General features: G+C 38.4%; 1 protein-coding gene across 1 annotated transcript in view; it reads left to right on the top strand.

Annotated features, from left to right (window-relative positions):
* The window catches only part of GPC3 (glypican 3), a 407,972-nt gene that overhangs the window by 342,876 nt on the left and 41,319 nt on the right, over positions 1-23,777 (top strand). The window contains exon 7 of the mRNA XM_081081149.1: positions 9,479-9,638. Coding sequence (XP_080937275.1) covers positions 9,479-9,638 — 160 coding nt within the window. The remainder of the gene's footprint in view (positions 1-9,478; positions 9,639-23,777) is intronic.

Raw genomic sequence — 23,777 nt, 5'->3', positions numbered from 1 at the left:
CAATTCCACCTTTGGCCTTGGGTTATGTTGTTGCTGGGGCACTGTCGGCCCTGAATCTGAACACTTGCATTTGCATTCCACATCCTATATGACAGCAACTTTGCAGAGTGCCCGCTCACACTCTGGGACCCCTCAGGGGATGTCGGAGAGCCAGCTTCAGCCCAATCCCCGCAGGCCAGGCTTAGGGACCCCACCTGCTGGAGGAACCCCACTCACTCTGCAGAAGTCCTTCAAGCCACAGCACCACCCCAGGAGCAGCTGGTGGGGAAGGACTGCGGGAGGTTGGCTCCAGGGCATGTCCAGCCTGTCTTGCCCAGTTCCACCCCACCAGCCACCTTCTAATTAATTTTCTTTCAAACTAGTGATCCGTGCACTGGGTCACTAGTCTATATAAAAAAGGCTAAGCAACCGTCCAACTGTCCGACTGGTAGCTATGGTACACACTGACCACCAGGGGGCAGATGCTCAATGCAGGAGCTGCTGAGCTGCAGTGATTTGACAGCGGTGGTTCTCGGGTGACACACCCTGGAACCAGAGAGGAAGGAGCCTGATTCCAGGGTGTGTCACCTGAGAACTGCCCTCTCTCAATCCTGGACCCCTTGGGGGATGTCAGAGAGCCAGTTTCGGCCCGATCCTCGAAGGCCAGGCTGAAGGACCCCACCTGCCGGAGGGACCCTGCTCATTCCACAGAAGCCCTTTGAAGCATAGTGCCACCCCAGGTGCAGCCGGCCAGGGAGGGACCTCGGGAGGTTGGCTCCAGGGCATGTCTGGCCAGTCTCGCCCAGTCCCGCCCTGCCAGCCACCTTCTACTTAATTCCCTTTCAATGTGCACAAATCTGTGCACTGGGGTACTAGTGTTATTATAAATTGTTTACTTTAAAGCATTGGGTAGCTTCCTAAAACTGCGGAGAACTATTTATACTACTGAGAGGGAGCCCCACTAAGATAGTTTTAATCCCATCCCAAGTTTGCTTCTTTTATATCTTTGTTTGTTTTACTATCCCAACATTTATTTAATTGGAAGGATTATTTTCACAAGTTTCAGTGCTACATTAACAAACAAAGTAAAAATTGGGAAGCTGAAAGTGGTAGAGAAACTATGTGCTGTAGATAAGTGGTGGACATGGAAATTATGCCCAGACAAGAGAGTGAGTATCTGGCTGTGGGTGGCCTTCTCACCAATATCACGTGGATGCACAGCCTATAGGCAGTCCTTTTGCTCTTTCCTAAACATCTCTGTGTGTATACTGAATGCACAGATCCTTATCTTAGTGAGAGCATCCAGAGGGTTTCTCAGACTCTTCTTTCTGGTTCCTTAGTGTTTGGTCATGGAGTGTTACTTGTTTTGCCTTACAAGGTATTTATAATAAGCTCTTCGTGTCTGATACTATGACTGCTACCACTCTTCTCCCTCCCCCTCCTCCCCTTCTTTCTATTCATGATCATCATCATCCTCAGCAGCAAACTTAACAATGTTTGAGAATTTATTACCTTGCTAAGCAATGTGCTAAGCACTTCACGCACATTTCTCTATTGATTTGTTCTTTCATCCATTTAATGAAAATTTACTTTGTTCCACACACTGATAATAGAAACAGACTATTTATCCCTTCTGTTAGTCTAATAGGGTAAAACATGGAATATATAATTATAAACTGTGGAAAGTTCTATGAAAGAAAGATACACGGGACTATGAAATGTGAATGGTGCTATTTAATTTAATTCTTCAACAACCCTGTGAAATTAGTGAATAGCATTATCCTCTATTTTACAGGTGAGGAAACTGAAGTTCAGAGAAGTTAAGTGATTTGCCCAGAGTAATACATCTAGTACACAGGCTGAGTAGACATTGAAATCCATACTGGTTAGATTCCAAAGCTCACACTCTTAACTACTGTACTTTATTGCCTTTCCAATGTGTAAACTCTATATATAGCCATTAATTCTAGTCCTATATATTTGGGTTCTGGCTTCATCTGAAATATGTGGAGCTGCCATTGTTTCCAATTAGTTGTGGCAATGGTTTGGTGCATTTGTTCAAAGAAAGTGTGTATGCAATACAGAGGTCACGTGCCCTAAGCCTTGTGGATGTGCACATTGTATAAATAATAATGGCATTCCAAAAAAAGCTGGGATTCATTGGAGCCACCACATTTGTTTCCCATTAGCTTATGCTACTCAAATACAAACAGTAAAGCATGTGTTTACATTGCCATGGACATGGGAAGCTGGGCCCCCAAAGCATTCTTTGCAGGTTGTATAAAGCTGAGCATCCAGATAGTTCAAAATCGGTTTTATAAGCCCAGCTTAATAGCTTTAAAATGTAATTGGGAGTCCAGATATTTTTTAAATGCCTAGATAGAGGTATGCGAGTAGCCAAAAGAGACAAAACCAGCTAATTCCTCAAAATACCTACCAAGCCCTATATTTGCAGTATCTATTTTGTTACTTATCCTTTATATTTAAAATGCTAAAGAGCTTAAAGTCAAGAAAATTCTTAACCATGTAGCAGCACTAATGGAATTTTTCATTCTATTCTAACCAGTTGTCTGAATCTTTTCAAAACAAATCCATTTATGATTAGATAGGTTGATTATTTAAGACACAGTAGATAGCAAGACTGAGGAAAACAAGCAGGAGGTATCCAATGTCATTATCTCTCCGACCAATAAATAACAAATGGCCTTCCCATTGAGGTATAGCTCATGGGTAGAATCTGAAAAATTGTGATTGAACTGGAAATGATCTCAGGTAAAGGCAGTCAAAATGGCAAAAATATGAAATGAAAGCCCCATTAGTTGATGCCTTTACCTAAGACAGCATGTTTTTCTTGAAAATCTCTGGACTTTGGAGCAGAAGACTTTATTTTTAATGAGGTCTCTATCACTTACACAATGACTTGATCAAGTCATGTCCCCTCTCTGAGCCTCAGTAACCTCCCTTGATGTGGGAAATAGGGATGGCAGTCTTCCCTGTTACACAAATTGGCAGTGAAGATTCAAGGATTACGTGAGAGAACATATGTTAAGCCCTAGCATAATGTGTGGCTGATAAGGTTCATATCTTTGCAATCAAGATAATTTCAAGAGGCACGTTATTTATACCATATAGACAGATCAAGAGTTGCTGCTCTCACTGGTCTAATTTCAGCATATTTGATCCCCCTAAGAACAACCAGTGTGTCCTTTGATCTTTGTTCTCCTGTCAACCAACCAGGAAAAGAGCTTTGTACAAATCACATTGTCCCATGATGCAGAGCCCTTTTTTTTATCTTAGTTATTATGATTTTAAGAACATGAAATCGCTAAATCTAAAGAGCATTTTTTCCTCTTATACTGTAGTTCTAATTTTCGTAAGTATTTATTCCAGACTTTTTGTTTCCTTTTATTATACAACCATGAATACCTGTCTCAAAACTAACTTCAAATATTTCTCTTTCTAATCAAAGTCAATTACCTTTACACCCAGGAATTTTCATTAACTCCAAAGACAAAAGGTCATGATACCCACATCTACCAGTAAATGAAAAGGAAATCATTAGGCTGCATTTATTTTTTGAAAAGTGCTTTGAAACGCATGTACTAAAGATCCTGACACACATGGGGCTAAGGTTTCCAGAGGTGGTTTCAGAGGGTTTCTGGGAAGTGGAGTAACACTGCAGTAGTCTTTCTGATTAGTGTGATCTGTGATTTGCTCATGATAAGATGGAGGGGTAGATAAAAATGCAGATTTGTGTGCTTCACCCCAGACCTACTAAATCAGAAGCTCTGTGGGTGGGGCCAAGGTTCTTGAGTTTTTAAAAATCACCCTTACAAAATTGGAGACTCACTCCCATGGTATATAAAAATGTACATACCCTTTGACCCAGTAATCCTACTAATGGGAAACTAAAGAAATATAGAAAAAGTTATGTGAATGCTCCTGATACTCCATTTTTATTTATAGAAGCAAAAGAACTAGAAGTGATATAAGTATTAAATATTCAGAGAATTGTTAAGTAAATTTCAGTAGATCCATTAATGGTACTGCACTACGTGTTTTTAATCACATTTAACATTTTAAAATTACCACATTTCTTCATTACAACAATTCTATGAGGCAGGCATTATTTCCCTCATTTTACAGATGAGGACATTGAGGTTTAGGGAAACTGAACAGCAAAGTTAATAAGTGGGGAAAAGGTTAATAAGTGGAAAACCCAGAATTCCAAACCCAGTCAGTTTTATTCTAAAGTCCAAGTTCAACTATGTAAAAATGTAGGCAAAAAAAGAAAAAAACCCACACAAAAATTCACCAACCTTTGAAAATACAAATGTTTATTAAAGTTTGAGAACTAGGTTTTTCCCCTTATGTCTCTTTCCTTTCACCTTTTTATATTCAATTGATACATATAATTAACATTAAATTATAAAATAAAAGTGTATTGCATATTTAAGCAACTGTAATATTCTCATGTGGCTCAAACAGTGTTGCAAGGAGAGGAGTAGATATAGAAAACCTGGACTGTGAAAGTCCTTCCCATAAGGAGTGCCGAACAATGTGTGGCAGAAATGTCAGGTTGATAGAAGGGTTGTGGGGGTAGGGTAGTGAAATAATCAGACCTGTGTTTTAATAAGATAGTTTACATTGATAATAATTATTCTGAGCCTTGGCTTTTAAAAAGCTAATAGGATAGTGTCCTTTGAAAAATGCTGAACAGTTAATCAAAAGCACTAGGCCCCTAAAGTTACCTGATTTTGTGTGCAAGACCCTCATAACTTTCTTTTTATAAAGTGAGTGTTCAGTCTGGAAGACATTGTAAAGAGTGAGAGAGGGAACAAAAAGGTCAATATTGTGCATTGTAATTAGCTGGTTTGATTTCTGTTTCAAATTCCAGGCTGTATTAAATCCACAGTCCTTGCTGACAATTTCTCATCTCTGAAAGATTACCCTTGTTTCAACATTCTGGAGCTTCAGAGTGTTCTTTAAGACTTACATTTACAATGGCTTTCTAGTTTGGGATTTGTTTTGTTTTGTTAATGTGTGAGGGTTAGGTTCATCAGCAGATGTCTGTGTAAAACACATTGAAAGTATACTATAATCCTTCTTCAATGCTGAAGTTGTCTCCAAAATGAGAGTAATTTAAGAACTAAAAAAGTTATCTCAATGGCAACATTTTTTAAAGTTTTTTTAATTGCACTTAAAAAAATAAAAACTGGACTACCAGAGAATACTGAGGGCATTGTACACAAGGTTGGAAAATAGCCTTTATAGATTAGCTAGAGATCTTAGCCAGGGTCGTCCAAAAGGATTTAGCTATTCATTCACAAGTTCTTGTATAATTAATCTGTGTTTTGGCTTTCTCATTTTTCATGAGTTTGTAGAAGTAGCTTTTTAAAAATTAAAAATACCATGCCACTTTACTTTGCTTCAGTTCAATAGCACATTTTTTGAGTGCCTACTGTGTTCAAGACACTGCTTTAAATGCTATAGGGTTAAAAGATAAATAAGACAAAGCCCCTGGGCAACTCAGTTTGGTGGTAGAGCAGTCACATGTACAAATAAATAATGCTAGGTTGCACACATAAAGGGGTATTTAGGAGGTACAGATAAAGGGAGCAGTGGTGGAAGAGGGGAAGGGAGAATTATAATGACCATCTGTGGTAGCCAAGAAGGCTTTATTAAGGAAATGACATTTGAATTTGGCTTGAAAGAATATAGTGTTTTCAATAGACTGAAATGAAAACAGCTCCTATTAGGTGCTCAATTAATGTTTGCTAAAGGGATTAATGAAAGGCATAGGTGTGAGATGTGCTTGAGAAATGGCAAGTTCACTAATATATATCTAACCACAAATCCCCTTATATGAACAATTCTAATTCAGGTAATCCATGACATATATGAAGGGTGTATTTTTGAAGATTAACCTAAAAATGCTTATGTTGAAAGCAATTTTCCCATAAGAAATGATGGTAAAGGAGGAGATTAGGATGTTCTGGTCAACTGAAGTGACACTATAGTCTAGTTTAGTAGTACTCAAAGAATGGTTTATGGACTTTGGTAATCTATGAAACCCAAGGATTCACAAGGTAAAAATTATTTGTACAAAAATACCAAGATATTATTTGCCTTTTTCACTGTGTTGATATTTGCACTGATGGTTCAAAAGCAATGGTGAGTACAACTGTTGGTATCACAGTATGAATCAAGGCAGTGGCACCAGACTATATTAGCAGTCATTGTATTCTTCAATGGCATACACTTGCAGAAAAATTAAAGGCAGTTTTATTTAAGAATGTCATTGCTGAAGCAGTAAAAATGATTAATTTATTAAACCTTAACTCATAAATATACATATATATATATTTTTTTAATCCTCACCAAGTATATACTTTTATTGATTTTTAGAGAGGAAGGGAGAGAGAAAGAGAGAGAGAGAGAGAGAGAGAGAGAGAGAGAGAGAGAGAGAGAGAGAGAGAAACATCAATGTGAGAAAGAAACATTGATCAGTTGCCTCCTTTACATGCCCCAACTAGGGACTGAATCCGCAACTGAAGTATGTGCCCTGACCAGAATCGAACCCACAACTTTGGTTCACAGGACAACACTCCAACCAACTTAGCCCCCCAGCCAGGGCTTGAGCATACATTTTTTTAAAGGGAAAAACGTTTTTAAAATATATTTTTATTGATTTTAGAGAGGAAGGGAGAGGGAGGGAGAGATAGATACATCAATGATGAGAGTGAATCATTGATCACCCCCCTCCTGCATGCCCCCTACTGGGGATCAAGCCTGCAACCCAGGCACGTGCCCTGACCAGGAAATCGAACTGTGACCTCCTGGTTAATAGGTGGACTCTCAACCACTGAGCCACACCAGTCGGGCTTGAGTATACTTTTAAAAATATTCTGTGTTATTAAATGTGAAGTACTTTAAGGTATTTCTACTGTAAACTGTGTCGATGTGTGTCTCAGGAAAAGCACTTATGGGATTATTTAAGCTATTGGCTAAACTAGCCACTTTTTTAAATGAAATACCATTTTTGTTTGAGACTATGACTGACAAACTTTAGTTGTACATACTTGAGTATTTTCTGGATGTTTTACACAAAGAAGGCCTATCAGTTAAAGGAAAATTATTTATTGCCAATGATAAAATTTAAACTTTCAAAAAAAATTAAAATTTAGGAAAATCTGTATCTCCTACCATGAGCTTCAAGGCTTCCCAATACTTAAAGACATTCCTAATGAGACTGTAGGTTATGTTAATGAATGCGATTTTTTATATCATATAATGAAAGGTGCTAACATTTGGAAAACCTGCATAGTAGAGTGAACCAATATTTTCAGGATAACCCATAGGTGATGATACAAAATGGGTAAAAGACCCATTCAAAGTTCAAAACATACCAATGAACTTTAATGTAACAGAACATGAAAAATTTATTTATATAGTTTCATATTCTACATTACAACTAACCTTTCCACTTGAGTTTTTCTCTAGTATCAATGATAAATATTCGCAATTACCTGATGAGGCTGCTAAAATATTTCTCTTTTATCATGAGATATTTTGAGAGGCTGGATTTTCTGCAAATGTTTCAATCAAAACAATATATAACAACAGATTGAATGGAGAAGCAGATATGATAATCCAGCTAACATACTAAGCTGGACATTGAAAAGATTTGCAAACGTAAAACAGTGCCACCTTCCCTTCTAATTGTTTTATGTCAGGGAAAATATATTTATATATCATTAAAAATGTTATTTTTGTTAACACATCATAGTTTTGCTATTTAAATTTCTCAGTTATAATTTCTAAGATAGTAAATGCCAATAAATATAACTTATATAAACAAAAGTTTTCTTGGATTCCCAATAAGAGTATAAAGGGGTCCTGACTCCACCAAAAAGTTTGAGAAGCACCTAGTCTATCTTATCATAGCCTATGTGTCTATAGTATACATTTAGATTTGTAGGACGAATGGTAGAGGATGGGGAAGGGTTAGAGAAGGAATACATTAGAGTGCAGGGTGGAGATGATGCTGGAGTGGCAGATGGTTGATGGGTTGGCTTCTCTGACACATTAGAGGTTGTTGGGCAGAAAAGAACTATTTGGACTTTTCTTTCTTTGCTTAAAAATTAAGCCTGCAGAGCCAAATTTCTCTATAGTATGTAGCTTGTTCCGGGTTGATATTGGTATAGCAGTTAAATCACAAGCAGAGAACACAAAGGTATATTTTGCAGTAACAATAAACATAGACAATTAAGACCAGAGAAACCAATACATTCCTGTGTATGCAGTATTTTTTTTTCTGGATACCTCTTCCTCAATGACAAAAATCTCAGTTTCAGTACATCTAGCACTTTTTGTTGGCTGTTATTTAAAAATAGGAGGTAATGCTCAGCCATTGTTGCTTAGTGACTGAGCATAGACCCATGAACCAGGAGGCCATGGTTCAATTCCTGGTCAGGGCAAATGCCTAAGTTGAGGGCTCGATCCCCAGTATGGGGCATGCAGCAAGGCAGCTGATTGATGATTCTCTCTCATAATTGATGTTTCTATTTCTCTCTCCCTCTCCCTTCATCTCTGAAGTCAATAAAAAAATTTAAAACAAAAATAAGAGGTGAAACTGAGATGTAGGACTAAAAAGGGGGATGGGGCAGAAGCTAGAGCAGAAATGGAGGGTATTGGAGAGAAATGGTGAGGAAGAATAAAATGGAGTCTGAGAACTGCCCTCAGAAACCACTCAGGCTGTGAGCTAGGCTTCTGGGTCAGCAGAAAGACTTTTGGGAAGTGGGATTCACTATAACATAAGAAAGACATTGACAATGTGTCTGAAAAGCCAGACACTGAAGAGCAAAACAAACATGCCTCTACATGGGCATACTATATACAAAAAAAAGCAAAATGAATTTCAAAGCATGTTATTGAAATGATGGAAGAGGGAGATATTTTAAAAGTTTTTCTAATGACCAAGGCATGGTACATAGCAATTAATTGTAATTATTCATTTAAAGTATACATAAAATTCAATGTTATCTTCTTCCTTTGATGGAAAGCATTTGTTGTTTTAATTTAATAATTGTAAATACAGTTATAAGAGGCTTCCATAGGTATCTTTTCTGATTTTGGCGTCCTCTGAATATATAAATATGCTTTGCCTATGTTATGTTAATTTCCTCATGTTAGTTCTCCTATCATAGAGGCTTTCAGGAACTTCAATACCATGGCATGGAAAGGTTTGATGCAATATACATTCTTGTATAAGTGGAGTAGAAGAGTAGAGAATCATATGCAATGCCATAGAAGGGCCCAGGAGTATGAAACTCCATAGCATATAAGCAGTTTACACTTATTTAAATTTGAAATTGATTTTTTAAAAGCTTCTGTGTAACTCATTCAGCACATTTAATGCATTCTGTTAATAACATACTGTTTTAGACCTACCAAAAAAATATGAAGAGCTGCTACATTTTTGTCTGTTTTCTTTCAGCTCCTGAGAACCATGTCTATGCCCAAAGGTAGAGTTGTGGATAAGAACCTTGATGAAGAAGAACTTGAAAGTGGAGACTGCGGTGATGATGAAGATGAGTGCATTGGAGGCTCTGGTGATGGAATGATGAAAGTGAAGAATCAGCTCCGTTTCCTTGCAGGTAACTGATTAGTGCCAGCTCCAATCTGAGCTAAAATGGTGATGCTTGGGAACTAAAAACCAATTGAATCTGCTCTCTGTAACTCCCCTAAAATCTCTGCAACACAATGCCATCAACTCTTCAAGGAAAGACAATACTCTAGAAAATGAAGTTTTCAGGTAGCCTTTTTAAAATCTCTGGACCTAGGTAGATTAAAATGGTAACTTAATGTTTTTCATTGTCTAAAATGAACTGACATACTCAGTTGACTGTTTCCCATTGGACATTTCCTTGGTTCTTTTCCGTTATAAAACAGATGCAATCTTGGGAGTCTATGAAAAACAAAAGATGGGGTAAGTTTCTAAGAAAGAGACATCACTTGACCCTCTCTTCTGAGAACACCATTTGTTTTGTTTTCTTATGAGTATTCTAACATAGTTAAGCTACAACACATAACCGCAAAGCTTCATAAAAATGACAGCAATGGAGAAAAAATAAAATCAAGCTGCTGGGGTCAAGAAGGCAAAGCAACAACAACAAAATAAAGCCCTCTTGTTTGTATTTATTTTCCCAGTTTGCAAAGTGCTCTTCTATGGATAGGTGCTCTTGTTTCCATTTTACAGATAAGAAAAGTGGAGCTCAAAGAAGAAATGAGGTTTATCTAAGTGGAATAACTGGAAATATAATTTGGCTCTTCCCTCTTCAGTGTGCAGACTTATTGAAATCCTACCACCCATTGCCTCTAATGTCCTTCTCCTCTTCCTCCTTTAGCCTTTTTCCTGCACTAGTTTTTCCTAACCCTACTCTAAAACTGGGTATTATCCAGAGATCTCTTCTTAAGCCTCGATCTTTTCTCTCTTCTCCAGAAAAAAAAAGACAGACCTCACTCACTTTGGCTCTTTTAATTTTTTAATGATTTCACTTTTTTGGCAAAATTAAATTTTTTAAAAAAAACCATCTAACATGAAATTTGTCCTCTAAAGTAACTTTTAAGTGTACCTTACAGTATTGTTAATTATATTTAAATTATACAATAGATCTCTAGAGCTGTTTCATTATGTATGACTGAAACTCTATGGTTATTGAACAGTAACTTCCCTTTTCTCCCCTCCCTCAACCTCTGGCACCACCATTTTACTTTTTGCTTCTATGAGTTTTGCTACTCTGAGTATCTCATAAAAGTGGACTCAGGTGATATATGCCCTTCTGTGACTGGCTTATTTCACTGAGCATGGCCTCAAGATTCATCCATGATATAATGTATGATAAGATATCCTATTTTAAGGTTGAATGATATTCCATTATATGCATGTACCATAATTTTTTCATCCACTGATCCACTGGTGGACATTTAAGTTGTTTTCACCTCTGGCTATTGTGGGTAATGCTTCAATGAACATTCTTTAACTATTATACCAGTATGGAGACAACTCATAAATTCATTAACCTCCCATCTTAACTGCTCTCTTGAGCTACTATCTCACATCTCTACCTAGCTTTCCCACCGTTACCCCCAATTCAATGTATCATAAATCAAATTTACCAACAGATAGTCCAAAACTGGCTACTCCCTTAATATCTTTATTTTTTAAATATCACTACCATTCTCCTGGTCACTGAGGCTTAAAACTGGTCATCTTTTACTCTTTCTTCTACCTTGCTATATATATATACACAGTTGGGCCCCAAATCCCTGTATATTATTGGTAATTTTTTTCCTGCCTCTGTCACTGCTTCCCTTCTATTCCACCCTCCTGTATATTCTATTTCAATCACATTTTAAGTGTTATCCAGGTTTCTAAGCTAAGGCAAGAGTATTGAGAACCTTATACTAGCAGATTAGAGAACAAAGAATCACAAACCCAGACAGAAGATTCCACCAAATTCTTCTTATACAACTGCCAGGTTAATCTTTCTAAAGCATTTCCTACCTCTCCTAGCTCAGCTGCCTTCATCTTATCTCGATTGCCTGGAGGACAAGGCTCAGATTCCTCAACAGAGTTCTGAGTGTCTACTAGTCTAGCCTAAACTATGCTTCTAGCTTCACTTCACACCTCTAGCCCACAGGGACCATCCATGTTGGCAGAAACAACCATCCTCATGCCCCATGAGCCCTGTAAACATACTGTTCTTGCTTCTGTCTTCATACCATTGCCTATTTTTATTTCTACATAACTGCCCCTCTTTTATGCCTTCATAAATTATACCCATATCTCAAAGTGCATTTCAAGTATGATGCAGTGAAAAAATAGGTTTAGGGGTAGAGCTAACTTGTTTTGATTTCTGGCCTATTCCTTATGAGCTAGCAGGACTTAGGACAAGTTTCCTTAGCCTCCTCTCTAAGTCTCCACTTCCTCATCCATCAAATGTGGATCATAGGACTATTGCAAGATTAAAGGAATAAACTTTGTAAAGCATATAGCTCAGTATTTAGCAATACTAGGTGCTCCTTAATTATCAGTTTCCTTGCATGAAATCTTTTGCTACTATCCCAGTCTATAGTCATCTTCATCTTTGAATCACTAAAATAAATTCTGCCAATGCTTTCAAGAAATAGACTGTAATGGCTCCCAAGTTCCATTTCTAGGGCATAACACAGTGATGGCGAACCTATGACACGCATGTCAGAGGTGACACGCGAACTCATTTATTTGGTTGATTTTTCTTTGTTAAATGGCATTTAAATATATAAAATAAATATCAAAAGTGTAAGTCTTTGTTTTACTATGGTGGCAAATATCAAAAAATTTCTATATGTGACACGGCACCAGAGTTAAGTTAGGGTTTTTCAAAATGCTGACACGCCGAGCTCAAAAGGTTCGCCATCACTGACATAACATGATCACTCAAAGCCTGGTATCCTATAAGAATAATATTGAATAAAAATAATAAGTAAAATAATAGGAGCTAATAATTATTGTACATTTCCCACAGTGCTTCAAGCACTGTGCCAGAACTTTATATGCATTGTCTCATATCATTTTCACAACGCCTTCATGAACTAGGGATTATTAATTATTCCCACTTTACAGATGAGAAATTTTATACCAGAAGAGGTAGAGTAATTTGCATAAGGTCATGCAGTCTTTAAGGGAAGAGTCAGAATTCAGAGCCAGTCAGTGATCTTTCAGAGGCCACTCATTGAATAATTCTACTTTAATTCTTCTTTTTCTGATAATCAATACAATCATACAAGACTGAAATCTTCTTTTCCTTTTGCTACCCAGAAAATAATTTCCTTTTTCTAAAGGTTGTTCAAATGATTCACCAAAATATTAATTGGTCCCAGCATTGATACCTAGGACACAACACCCTTCATACTTCTCCAGAAAAAGTCCCTGCTTTCCTACTTATAAGGTACTTCCCTATCAATTTCAAAACACTACACCACAATTCCATGGTGACTTAACTTTTTTTAACAGTGTTTGGTGTAGGACCTTGTCAAGGGCCTTTTCAAAATCTAAATAGATTACATCTACTGGTTTCCCTTTGTCCACATGCACATTTAGTCTCTCAAAGAATTCTAGTCAATTAGTTAGGCTTGATTAAACCTAAGTGTTTTGTAAACTGTAAAACACGACACAATGGTGGTTAATTTAATTCACAGGAAAAATAATGCTTTACTCCCAGTAGGTTACACTTGCCTAACAAGTTCAGTGATCTTACCAGCCTGGATTCCTTGGTTCCCCTTTGAAATTTTTCTCTTGGAGAGAAGACTCATTGGCAATTTGCCAGGCTCATTACACATCACCTACTTGGAATGATAGGCTATACACTTTGGTCAGCTATTATACAATTTTACTCAAAATCTGAGTAGATGCCATCTGGTGCTGGTGATTCATCAACATCTATTTAGTCAACCAGACTTGGAACACTGTGTTCATTTACCATCATCTCATTTTGAATTCCAAATCTTCCTCCAAAGGCAATTTGGGAATGAAAAACAAAGCTCAGAGTATGTTCTGACTGTCTTCTGTCCCTTTTGTCCCTGAACAGACCTTTTGCAACCTGACCAGCAAGTGGTCCTACTGGCTCAGTTCTTTCCCTTCTTTTGATGCACGGATGAAGTGCAGGACACCTAGTTTCTATACCTGGCTTTGCTTCTAACTCCCGTATGTCCTAGGTCAAGCCCCTTCCTCTTTTTAGAAGTTTCTCCATTTGTAAAATAAAAAGAATGCCCAAACAATTTTTGCAGTCCATACTAGTGGCAGCATTCTGTGATTGTGTTCACTTATTTGGTTCTAGTCCCTGGCAAGGTACTTATTGGAGTCTTTGAGCGACATCTTTTGAGTTTTCTTCGAACCTTGCAGGTTCCCAGTTTTCTTCTTCTGAGCTATTTCCACTTTCAAAAAGATTTCATTTTCCCTTCTCTTGCTCCTTTGACTTTTGCAATCTAGCAAGCCAGGCTTGTTACCAAGGGCTGACTACACCTGCCCCTCAGCACGCTTGTACATCAGGGTGCTAATAAATTCTGAACAGTTTCCACACTTTCCGGACTATACTCACTTTTAAAATTCTTCATCCCAAAGCTTCCAAAGTGCTCTCTTTTCCTATAATTTTTATTTCTAAATTTAACACAAAGTTCTTACTGTTTGCTCCTTTCTGGTTGTTGAATTTCATTGTTGGTGAGATGACTGTGACATGATCTCTTACCCACAGTTATAGTTTAACCTAATGTGTTTCCCTTTTGGTGGGTTCTTCATCTTCCTCGTCTCATTTCACAGAGTTGTGGTGATTAAATAAAATAATCTAAGTGAAGTATTTGGCACATACCTGGCACCTAGAAAGCACTCAAAGCATATCTACTATTAAAGTTGTCGGTTTGCTGCTGCTGCTGCTGCTAACCTTTGGGAGCTTAAAGAGTCTGAAGATGTAGATTAGAATTGCCTTGTTTTTTTGTTTGTTTGAGACCTGTGAAAGTCCATTAAAACTAGATAACCAACGTTCAGCAATACCCGCCGATCCTTTGTTGCTCCATGTGGAGTCCATGGACCAACAGAATCTGTATCACCTGAGAGTTTGTTAAAAATACAAAATCTCAGGCACCATCCCAGACCTACTAAGTCAGAAGATCATGTTAGGAAGATCCCTAAAGGATCTGTTTGCAGCCTTTAAAACCTTCTAATTGAGCACTGTGGCATTCAGGTTTAATATTTCAAACATCTAAAAACCCATTAAACCAGTGGTTCTCAACCTTCTGGCCCTTTGAATAGTTCCTCATGTTGTGACCCAACCATGAAACTATTTTCGTTGCTACTTCATAACTGTAATGTTGCTACTGTTATGAATCGTAATGTAAATATCTGACATGCAGGATGGTCTTAGGCGACCCCTGTGAAAGGGTTGTTCAACCGCCAAAGGGGTCGCGACCCACAGGTTGAGAACCGCTGCTTAAACCATCCCACAGTGAGCTAAGAATTCTAGCAAGTATAAAATGGGTGCAAAGCTCAGTCATCTATATGATAGGTTAGGAAAATTGGATTCCAGCCCTAGTACATTTACTAACCGTGGAACCTTGAGAAAGTTATGTAGCTGCTCTGAGCCTCTGTTTCTCCATCTGTAAAATGGGGGAATCATCCTTGCCTACCTCAATGAATTACTGTGAAAACCAAATGTGATAATGAGTGTGAAAGTACTTTATAACCTGTTAAGTTCTACCAATTTTTATAACATCCAGAAGACTGTTATTATTCCAAAAATCTCTCGAAGCTCTTAGGCTTTCTCACATCTCTTGTTCAGTGCATATTTTCTGGAGTGATTGAATTTAGCCCAAGAGGTATGAGACGTTTTTGCACTGAACACCCATTTTAAGACTACCTTCCGAAGACAGATCATCCATGATGGACTTAGTGAAATAAGATGACTATTGTGTTGCTGGTATACCATCAGCACTGTTCCTAGTTATTGGCCTTGTGGAAGCTCTTACTGTGAGCTATTTGGGAAACTGGCTAATCTCAATGCTTTGGCCTGGGCTGTTTCCTGAGAAGCTTTGCAAGTCTAGCCAGGTGTCCCTGGCCAAGACATGATGACTAACTACCTTAAGCATCTACCCCCTCTCCACCAAATTCCCACTCTCACCCACACAGAAACACACACACATGGGAGTATGCATGCACATATGTGCATGCACTCATATAGGTATGCACACCTGCTATTGGAAACACATGCTCACAAATCAACTCACAGCAAAAAAACACTTATCTTAGAGACATCTGCATTACCACTCCCTCACTCCTTATTCCCCCTAGACCTGTTCTTGCTCCAGCTTGCACTATTCTTTGGGTATAGACAGAACATTCTGGTGAGCTTAATGCCTTGATAACTGCGAGTCATAAAATATAAAAAAAGATAGTCTTGGCTAAAGCTGGGCCAAAGACAGGACAAAGTGATCATATATACTGTGAAAGCTTTTCTTTGGATGAGGAAAGTGGAAACAAACCATAGAAGATAGAAATATTCCTTGTTGCTTCATGGGAGTCAGAGGGGCTTCAGCTGGTTAGTGGTGGGCTAGGGAGGAGAAGTCATAAAACACGTCTTGGGCTTAGGACTTGAAACAGTATTGAAACCAAAAGGCTGTTTCATGCCCATATTAAACATTTCTTATGGAAATGTTTACCCTCAAGAAACTTTCACTCTCCCCATGTCAGCCTGGGAACTGAAAAGATAAATCTTTCTACTTGTTCTTTAGCTGGGAGTAATGGTGACATGAAATCCAGATCTAGGTGGGTCCCTTTTCCTATTTGTCTCTCTTATCTCCAGATGTTGTGAGGGAAAGCAGCTGCCTTCTCCCTCCCCTAACAATCACCTCTTCCCAGCAATACTGGAGTAAAGCTATTAAGACTTCACTGCTGTGAACCACATGATCTCTGCAATGAATATTACCCCCCTACAGTTACTTTACAATCTAAAGGCAAAAAAAAAAAAATGAATCCGGAAAAAAACATCAATGAGAAAAAAAAATATTTAAGCCAATGATTGGGGTTTTGTTTGTTTGTTTATTTGTTTGTTTGTTTTGTTTTTTTAGTGGAGCAAGTACAACCTTATATTTCTACTCTTAACAAGTCTATGCACACAGGAAAGGTGAAGGACACTTCAATGGCTGAACTGTTCTTCTAAATTGTCAAGTGAAGCCTTCATAAATGTGGGCTGGTAGAAATGTATATTCATAAATTCATTAATGGGTTGGTTTGATGAAAGGGGTAAAATATAGATGAAGTAACTTTATGTTTGGTTTTTTATCATGGGTGAAATCTGCAAATTTCCATGCTGAAGAACAAATCATATTGCCTGCTGAAGAATGAGTAGAGAGTTTGTAGGGGAATGAAATTCCCTGGAGGTATTTTTTAATAGGAAAGTTGTTGAGTCCTGTTCAGAGCTCAAAATACATGTAGATACATTAATATATCTACTTATACTACCCTGTTGGTAACAATTCCAGGAATAAATTATGGAGGATTTCCCGAAATGTATTCTATAGTTTGAAAAACCCAAACTTGCTTCCTTTTTTTTTTATTTTATTAATCCTCACCTGAGGGTATTTTTCCCATTGATTTTTAGAGAGAGTGGAGGGGAGGGAGGGAGAAAGAGAGAGGGGGAGAGAGAGAGAGAGAGAGAGGGAGAGAGAGAGAGAGAGAGAGAGAGAGAGAGAGAGAGAGAGACATCGATTGGTTGCCTCCCCGTACCCTGACTAGGCCAAGGATTAAACCTGCAGCCCAGGTATATGCCCTTGACTGGGAATCGAACCCATGACCCTTTGATGCATGGGCCTATGCTCTAACCACTGAACAATGCCTTCCACAGTTTAAACCTATTTCCTTTGCACTATTTGAAAACCCACCAGTCAGATTATTGGCACTTATGTTGCAGGTCGCTTCCCACTTAAGCAACCCATTCCTGAAATTCTCAGGCAAGATCTTATAGTGACTCCCAACCTTCTTTCTTGTGATAGCAGTTCCTTAAACATGTGACCTCAGTGTAAGGAACCCCATGTCACCAACACTGAGAGGTGGATCCTATCTAATGGGTGAACATGATACCCTCCTACCCTTTGGCTGCTGAATCTTGAGACATAAAGAGAAGGAAGTGCATTTCATCTAAAAAGTCAAACAAACTGAGTCTCAGTTCTGTCTCTGCCACTTCCCAATATTGTGGCCTTTGACAAAGTCATTCACTTCCTCTGAGCCTCATATTCCTCATGTGTAAAAATAATGATAAAACATTTTCTGACCTGCTCATTTCATAAGTTGTTGAATGAAACACATGTGATAATGAATATACATGTTATAAACTGTAAAGCAGTTACCCATTTAGAGTAATATTATTAATACTAGAGGCCCAGTGCATGAATCTGTGAACAGGTGGGATCCCTCAGCCTGACCCACGATCTAGCTGATCCAGTCCCGATTGGGGCCGATTGGGCCAGCCGGCCGGGAGGAGGGAATGTGGGAGGTTGGCTGGCTGTGGGAGCGCACTGACCACCAGGGGGCAGCTCCTGCATTGAGCATCTGCCCCCCTGGTGGTCAGTGCATGTCATAGTGACTGGTCAACTGGTCATTGGGTCGACCGGTTGTAACGGTCTCTTAGGCTTTTATATATAGATATAGATATAGATATAGATGATAGATATAGATATAGCTATAGATATAGATATAGATATAGATATAGATATAGATATAGATATAGATTGTTTAATACCACTGGGTTATAAGTTAATTTTAGTATACAAAAATCCTGTAGTTAAAATTATAAATGAAGTCCCCAATGTTCTGGCCAATAATTTTCATTACAATATACTCCCTCTTCTCCATCCCCAATGTGTCATTTTCAGTTATTCATTAACTTGATTTTAGCCTGCTGAGAAGGTATTTAAACAATGACAAATATGTCTGCTGAGTTGTGCAAATAACCACTGTCACAACATTAGTAGTCACCTACATCTTGAAAGAATCACAGCTAGTTATGTTTCGTTTTCTTTGGTGTTAGTGGGGCAGTGGGGGCAGGAGTGGACAATGAGTTGGGGAGGGTCAAGAAAGGACCCCTGATTCTTTCCACTCTATCTTGCTCTTAGCTATAAGCAATCAGTTTTCATACCGTGATCTTTTCTTTTATAGCTCAAATGCCATAGGAAAGCTAAAGGGAACAATGCTCATTATAATAACACTTTCACCAGATAGAGACCAGGTGGTTCTTGCTAATAGGTTGATAAGATAGCCAATCCCACCTCACCCCAGACCTTTGTGCAGTTCCTATGGTTCACAAAGAGGGATTTAGATGCAAACTTTAACAGTGATATTACCTGCCCATTGAAGAAGTGTACCCAGAACGGGGCCTTCTCATGCCCTAGTGTTGACTAGGGAATTACTACAGGTAAACTGGTGATAGATGAAATAAGGAAAGACAAAAAGTTTCTTCAGTTACCATAACTTGAGATTCTTTAAGCAGTTTGTTTCTTATTAGTTGGGAGAATATATTCTAGGTTCATTTATGTAGGTCTACTACCCTGTGATGCTTCCTGTCTGAGCCATTAGGCTCTGAGACTTTAATAAAGAGTAATGCTATAGCCTTGGCCAGTGTGGCTCAGTTGGTTGATTGTCACTCCAAGGACCAAGAGGTTGCCAGTTCAGTTCCCACTCAGGGCACATGCCCGTGTTGCAGGCTTGATCTGCAGTAAGGAGTGTGTTTCTCTCACATCAATGTTTCTCCCTCTCCCTTCCTCTCTCTCTAAAATCAATAAAAACATATATTTTAAAAAAGTGTAATACTATAAATAGTTACACTTGCTGGTGGGTATTGCACATAACTCTAAGAATTGGGGGAGTGTCAGGAATAGTGTGAGTGATTTATAATCATTGTATTAAACCTAATAATCAGTTTTCAAGCTAAAAGAAACTATTGAATGCATGAATGTGGCTAAATGGTACAATTGATTTTCTCTGGATGAAGCCATGTTGGCCAGTTTAGTGAAAGACTCAACTAAATTGTGGTAATATAGTATGAATAGAAACAAATGGGAAGAAGATATTCAATACTCAGCTGGTAGAAAAATAAAGAAGGAAACAGCAAGAAGGTGGCAAGCCTAACTGAGCCACCAAAAGAAGTGAAACAGTCCCTGAAAGATAACATCTCCAATGGATCTTGGAGAGCAGACTCATGTGCCATCAATTGGGAAGTGCTCCCCTATAAGAAGAAATATCATATCAGAAAGAGAGGAAGATATGACTTCTAATTAAACCTGTGCAGTGGCCCTTATGTGCCACTGATTAACAATGGTATCTTGAGGGGGCAAAATCAGAGGATCCCAATGTAACAAGTAGTCATGAGTCTGCAGAGAGAGACAGAAGCTGAAAGGGATTGGTGTGGCCGAAACCGGTTTGGCTCAGTGGATAGAGCGTCGGCCTGCGGACTGAAAGGTCCCAGGTTCGATTCCGGTCAAGGGCATGTACCTGGGTTGCGGGCACATCCCCAGTAGGAGATGTGTAGGAGGCGACTGATCGATGTTTCTCTCTCATCGATGTTTCTAACTCTCTATCTCTCTCCCTTCCTCTCTGTAAAAAATCAATAAAATATATTTAAAAAAAAGGGATTGGTGTGGAAAGTCCTAATGGCCATGAGTAGAGATCAGATATGAAGCCAGGTTGAGGTCCTGCTCTGAGAGGAGAAGGGACTCAGAGCCATCAGATAGATGCCTTGCAATCACTGACCTTCTTGAAACTACACACATACACACACACACACACACACACACACACACACGAACATGCACAAATGTGTTATGAAGTCTCTCTTTCCAATTCAGATAATGCTATCCTTTTACTTTTGTTGGTATGACAAAAAGAACAAAGGAACAGCCATTATCTTTTACTCCCCATTTATCTATGTCAGGACCAAGGAGATTTCCAATATGCTTCACTAGCCTGCCTTGCCCCATAATTTTCACTTAGCAGATGTTTAATAAAGATTTTGGTTATTCATATACAATGCTTTCTTTTGTATTTACTTACTTTTGCCTCCTATTTGGTAGGTTTTATCCTCAATATTTTTTTAGTTAGCCTCCTCAGAGTATCTTTCAATGCTAGCTGCTGAAATTGTGAGCAAAAAGATGTGAGATCTCTGTTTCAGTCAACACAAGAGTAGGGGCTCCTGTGAAGGGGGAGGGTACATACACTGTGTGAAACTTTGCGTGTCTGTAGCCAAGAGTGTAAACTGAAGAGAATAAGCAGGATGGTGAAGAACCTGTAAACAAGATCAGTGGAAGGGCCGTGAAAAGAACTGGTGATGTTCAGTCTATGCAACAGAGGAATTTGGGAGACGTGAATATTGTCTTCCAATATTTAGAGGTTTTGCCTATGGAAGATGAGGATAGATCTGGAATCTTGCATGGAATTTACAAGGAGATACACATACATTTGATTGTCAAAGGATATACTTTCTAAACATTTAAGCTATTCCTTAGTGGAATGGATTGTTCTAGGAAACAATCAGCTTCCTAACTCTGGAGGTATTTGACTAGAGATTAAATAACCATATATTCAGAAAGACTGGCTAGGTGTGGGTAAAGTGGGGTGTCAGAAAGTAGATACATACCTACATCATGGGCTCCTGACTTTCATGGTCCCAAATAGCTCTGAGATGCTACAGTTTTATGATACAGCCATGCAAGTAGAGCAATAAAGAACCAAGATGGTGGAGCGAACCAATTAAGCAATTTTTCTGGCTGGGGGTAGGAAAGAGGTGTGGAGAAGAGACTCTGGTTAAATTTGAGCACATGTGACCAATTATGATTTTCTGGAACTATTTTCCTAAGCAAACAGATCCTTAGGAATGGCAGAGACTTTTCCAGGGAGCAATTCTTTTCAACATCCTGTCTGTCACTCATAGCCTCTAGATTTGTTTTACTACCACGAGAATCCAGTTCTCATTTCTCCCCGATTATTTCCAGATTTGTGGCCTTCCTGCCACTGTGTTAGAAAAGCAAAGTGAGATACAGCCCCTCCTCCAGCTACAAGTGGGTAGACCTAATAGTTAAATGGTCAATGTCAGGATTGTCCAGTCTATACTTATTTGCTGCACCACTCTCTCCCTTATGATCCTGGCCTCACAGAATAGATGAGTGCATGTCAAGTTATCTGTCGTAAAGGACCTGGAAGGAGGGGTTTGTTCCTCCGAATCTATCACAAACCAAAAATTTTGTAAACTATGAATATAAATTACTATAAAAAGGAAATGACCAAAAGGCCTACATACAAGCCACAGTTTTTAATCATGAGACTCGACACACCTAAAAATCTCTCTGTTAAATTGCTATAAAAATTTCTAAGCACTTACTTGCAATTTCTCTACTCCTATCCTTGCAGACTGGTAATAAGTAGTAGAACAGCACACCACACGTTGAGTAAGGAAGAATCGCCTGCTTTCTGTGTCTGCTTGTTTCCCTCCTTACCTTTGGACCCGATGATATAGTATACTCAAAAGCAGCAATCTAAATGAGGGTGAGAGCAATAGTGTACTGGTTGGTGCTGGCTTGCACTGGCTCACAAGAACCAATTGTTAAATTTCAGAATTTTCATGAGCCCATTGTTAAACATAGTCATTATTAAAAATTAAAATTGATACATTTACAAGTTAATACATTGTATTAAAAACAAAGGTAACATATGCAAAACTCATCGTAGCCTAATTATTTTATTTCATTTACTATTATCTATGTTCTTGAGGTTATTTGTGTCTATGTGGTGGAAATACTAGATAAGGCTTCGCAACTCTCTGTAGTGTTATCATATTGGTAGGTTGAAATTGAACATGATGGAAATATTTACACCACAGAAATCAGCAAAACACACACACACACACACACACACACACACACAACAATAAAAAAACCCACACACACAAATTAAGGCTTGATTTATTGTTTATTGATGGGGGGGGGACTTTAAAAAAAGGTAAAAAATGTTAGTGCAGATGAAACTTTATATCTATATCTATTACATTGCAGATGGCACAAAACATTGAGGAACTATCCTTCCAGTATTCAAAAACTATTATCTGATTTAGCAGATATGTCACTCGCATCATTGATGAAAGAGTTAAATTCCGACATACATCTTCGTTATTTCATTTTTGTCTTGCTCCTTAAAGTAAACCAATATATTAACCAGTGTTCTTGCTGGAATTTCACTTGCTCATCAATTGCAACACTGGTTTTAGCTACAGATGCAAGTCTACAAAAATCAATGAATGCATTCTGTGAGAATCAATTGGCTTATGGAATTTATAATAAATTATATTGTATAGTTTTTATTATTTGTAAATTGTGTTCTCTGTGTACATGGTTTTGGGATTTTTTGTGTGTGTGGTTTTTGTTTTGTTTGTTTTTTTGTTGTTGTTTTTTGAGAGCCAGCTGTTAAATATCTATAGCATAGCACAGGGTTAAGGGGTACTTTGGAAGGTTTATTTTCTTTCTTTAATCCTTAAGTTCAATAGCTCATTCCATCACTAGTAAGAGAAAATTCCTCTTTTCCAAAGTTATGCTGGTAAATGAAAGAACCCCTCATTTTCAGTTATTCTGAAATCTAGGATTCAGAATCCTAGACTTGGAAACTTTCTTAACTTGGAAACTTACCTAGGTCCATAAACTTTTTTTTCTCAAAGCCCCTTATTCCCTGTTGAGGTTGATGAGCTCCCACTAAAATCTCTCTGCTAACTAATGGAAATCTCATCAGCTCTGTCTCAAACTTGGATGGGAGTCCTGCGGGCCAGCTCATGGATCACCAATTTTGGAATTCAGTCTCCCTATATCAGATGGCATTAAGACAAATGAATGCTGTGTGCTGGTATGAGCCTTGGTTTCCCAGAGTTAGAGTGGAACTGTTAAGATCAGGTTACATTTCGTTGGCTTGGTAATCATTTTTTTAACCACCAACCATATGGGCAGAGGTTGGAAGGAAAGCTAAATTTGGAACACACCCCCACTCTCCTTTTCAACATTTCTTTCTTGTTTGTGGAGGGAGGCAACATATTACTCATGCTCATGTGCCACACCAATTGCTAGAGGACTGAGGAATGAAATTCTCCCCAAATGTGGTTGGATCATGGAATTGGAAACTTTCTTTACAAGTAGGCAGTAATATAGTAAGAATGTTTGCACTCTGCTTCTGCAAA

The sequence above is a fragment of the Myotis nattereri genome (genome assembly GCF_964212035.1).
Source record: "Myotis nattereri genome assembly, chromosome: X".
NCBI classification, from domain to species: domain Eukaryota; kingdom Metazoa; phylum Chordata; class Mammalia; order Chiroptera; family Vespertilionidae; genus Myotis; species Myotis nattereri.
Note: the sequence above shows the minus strand (reverse complement) of the source record. Positions and strands in the feature narration are given on the sequence as shown.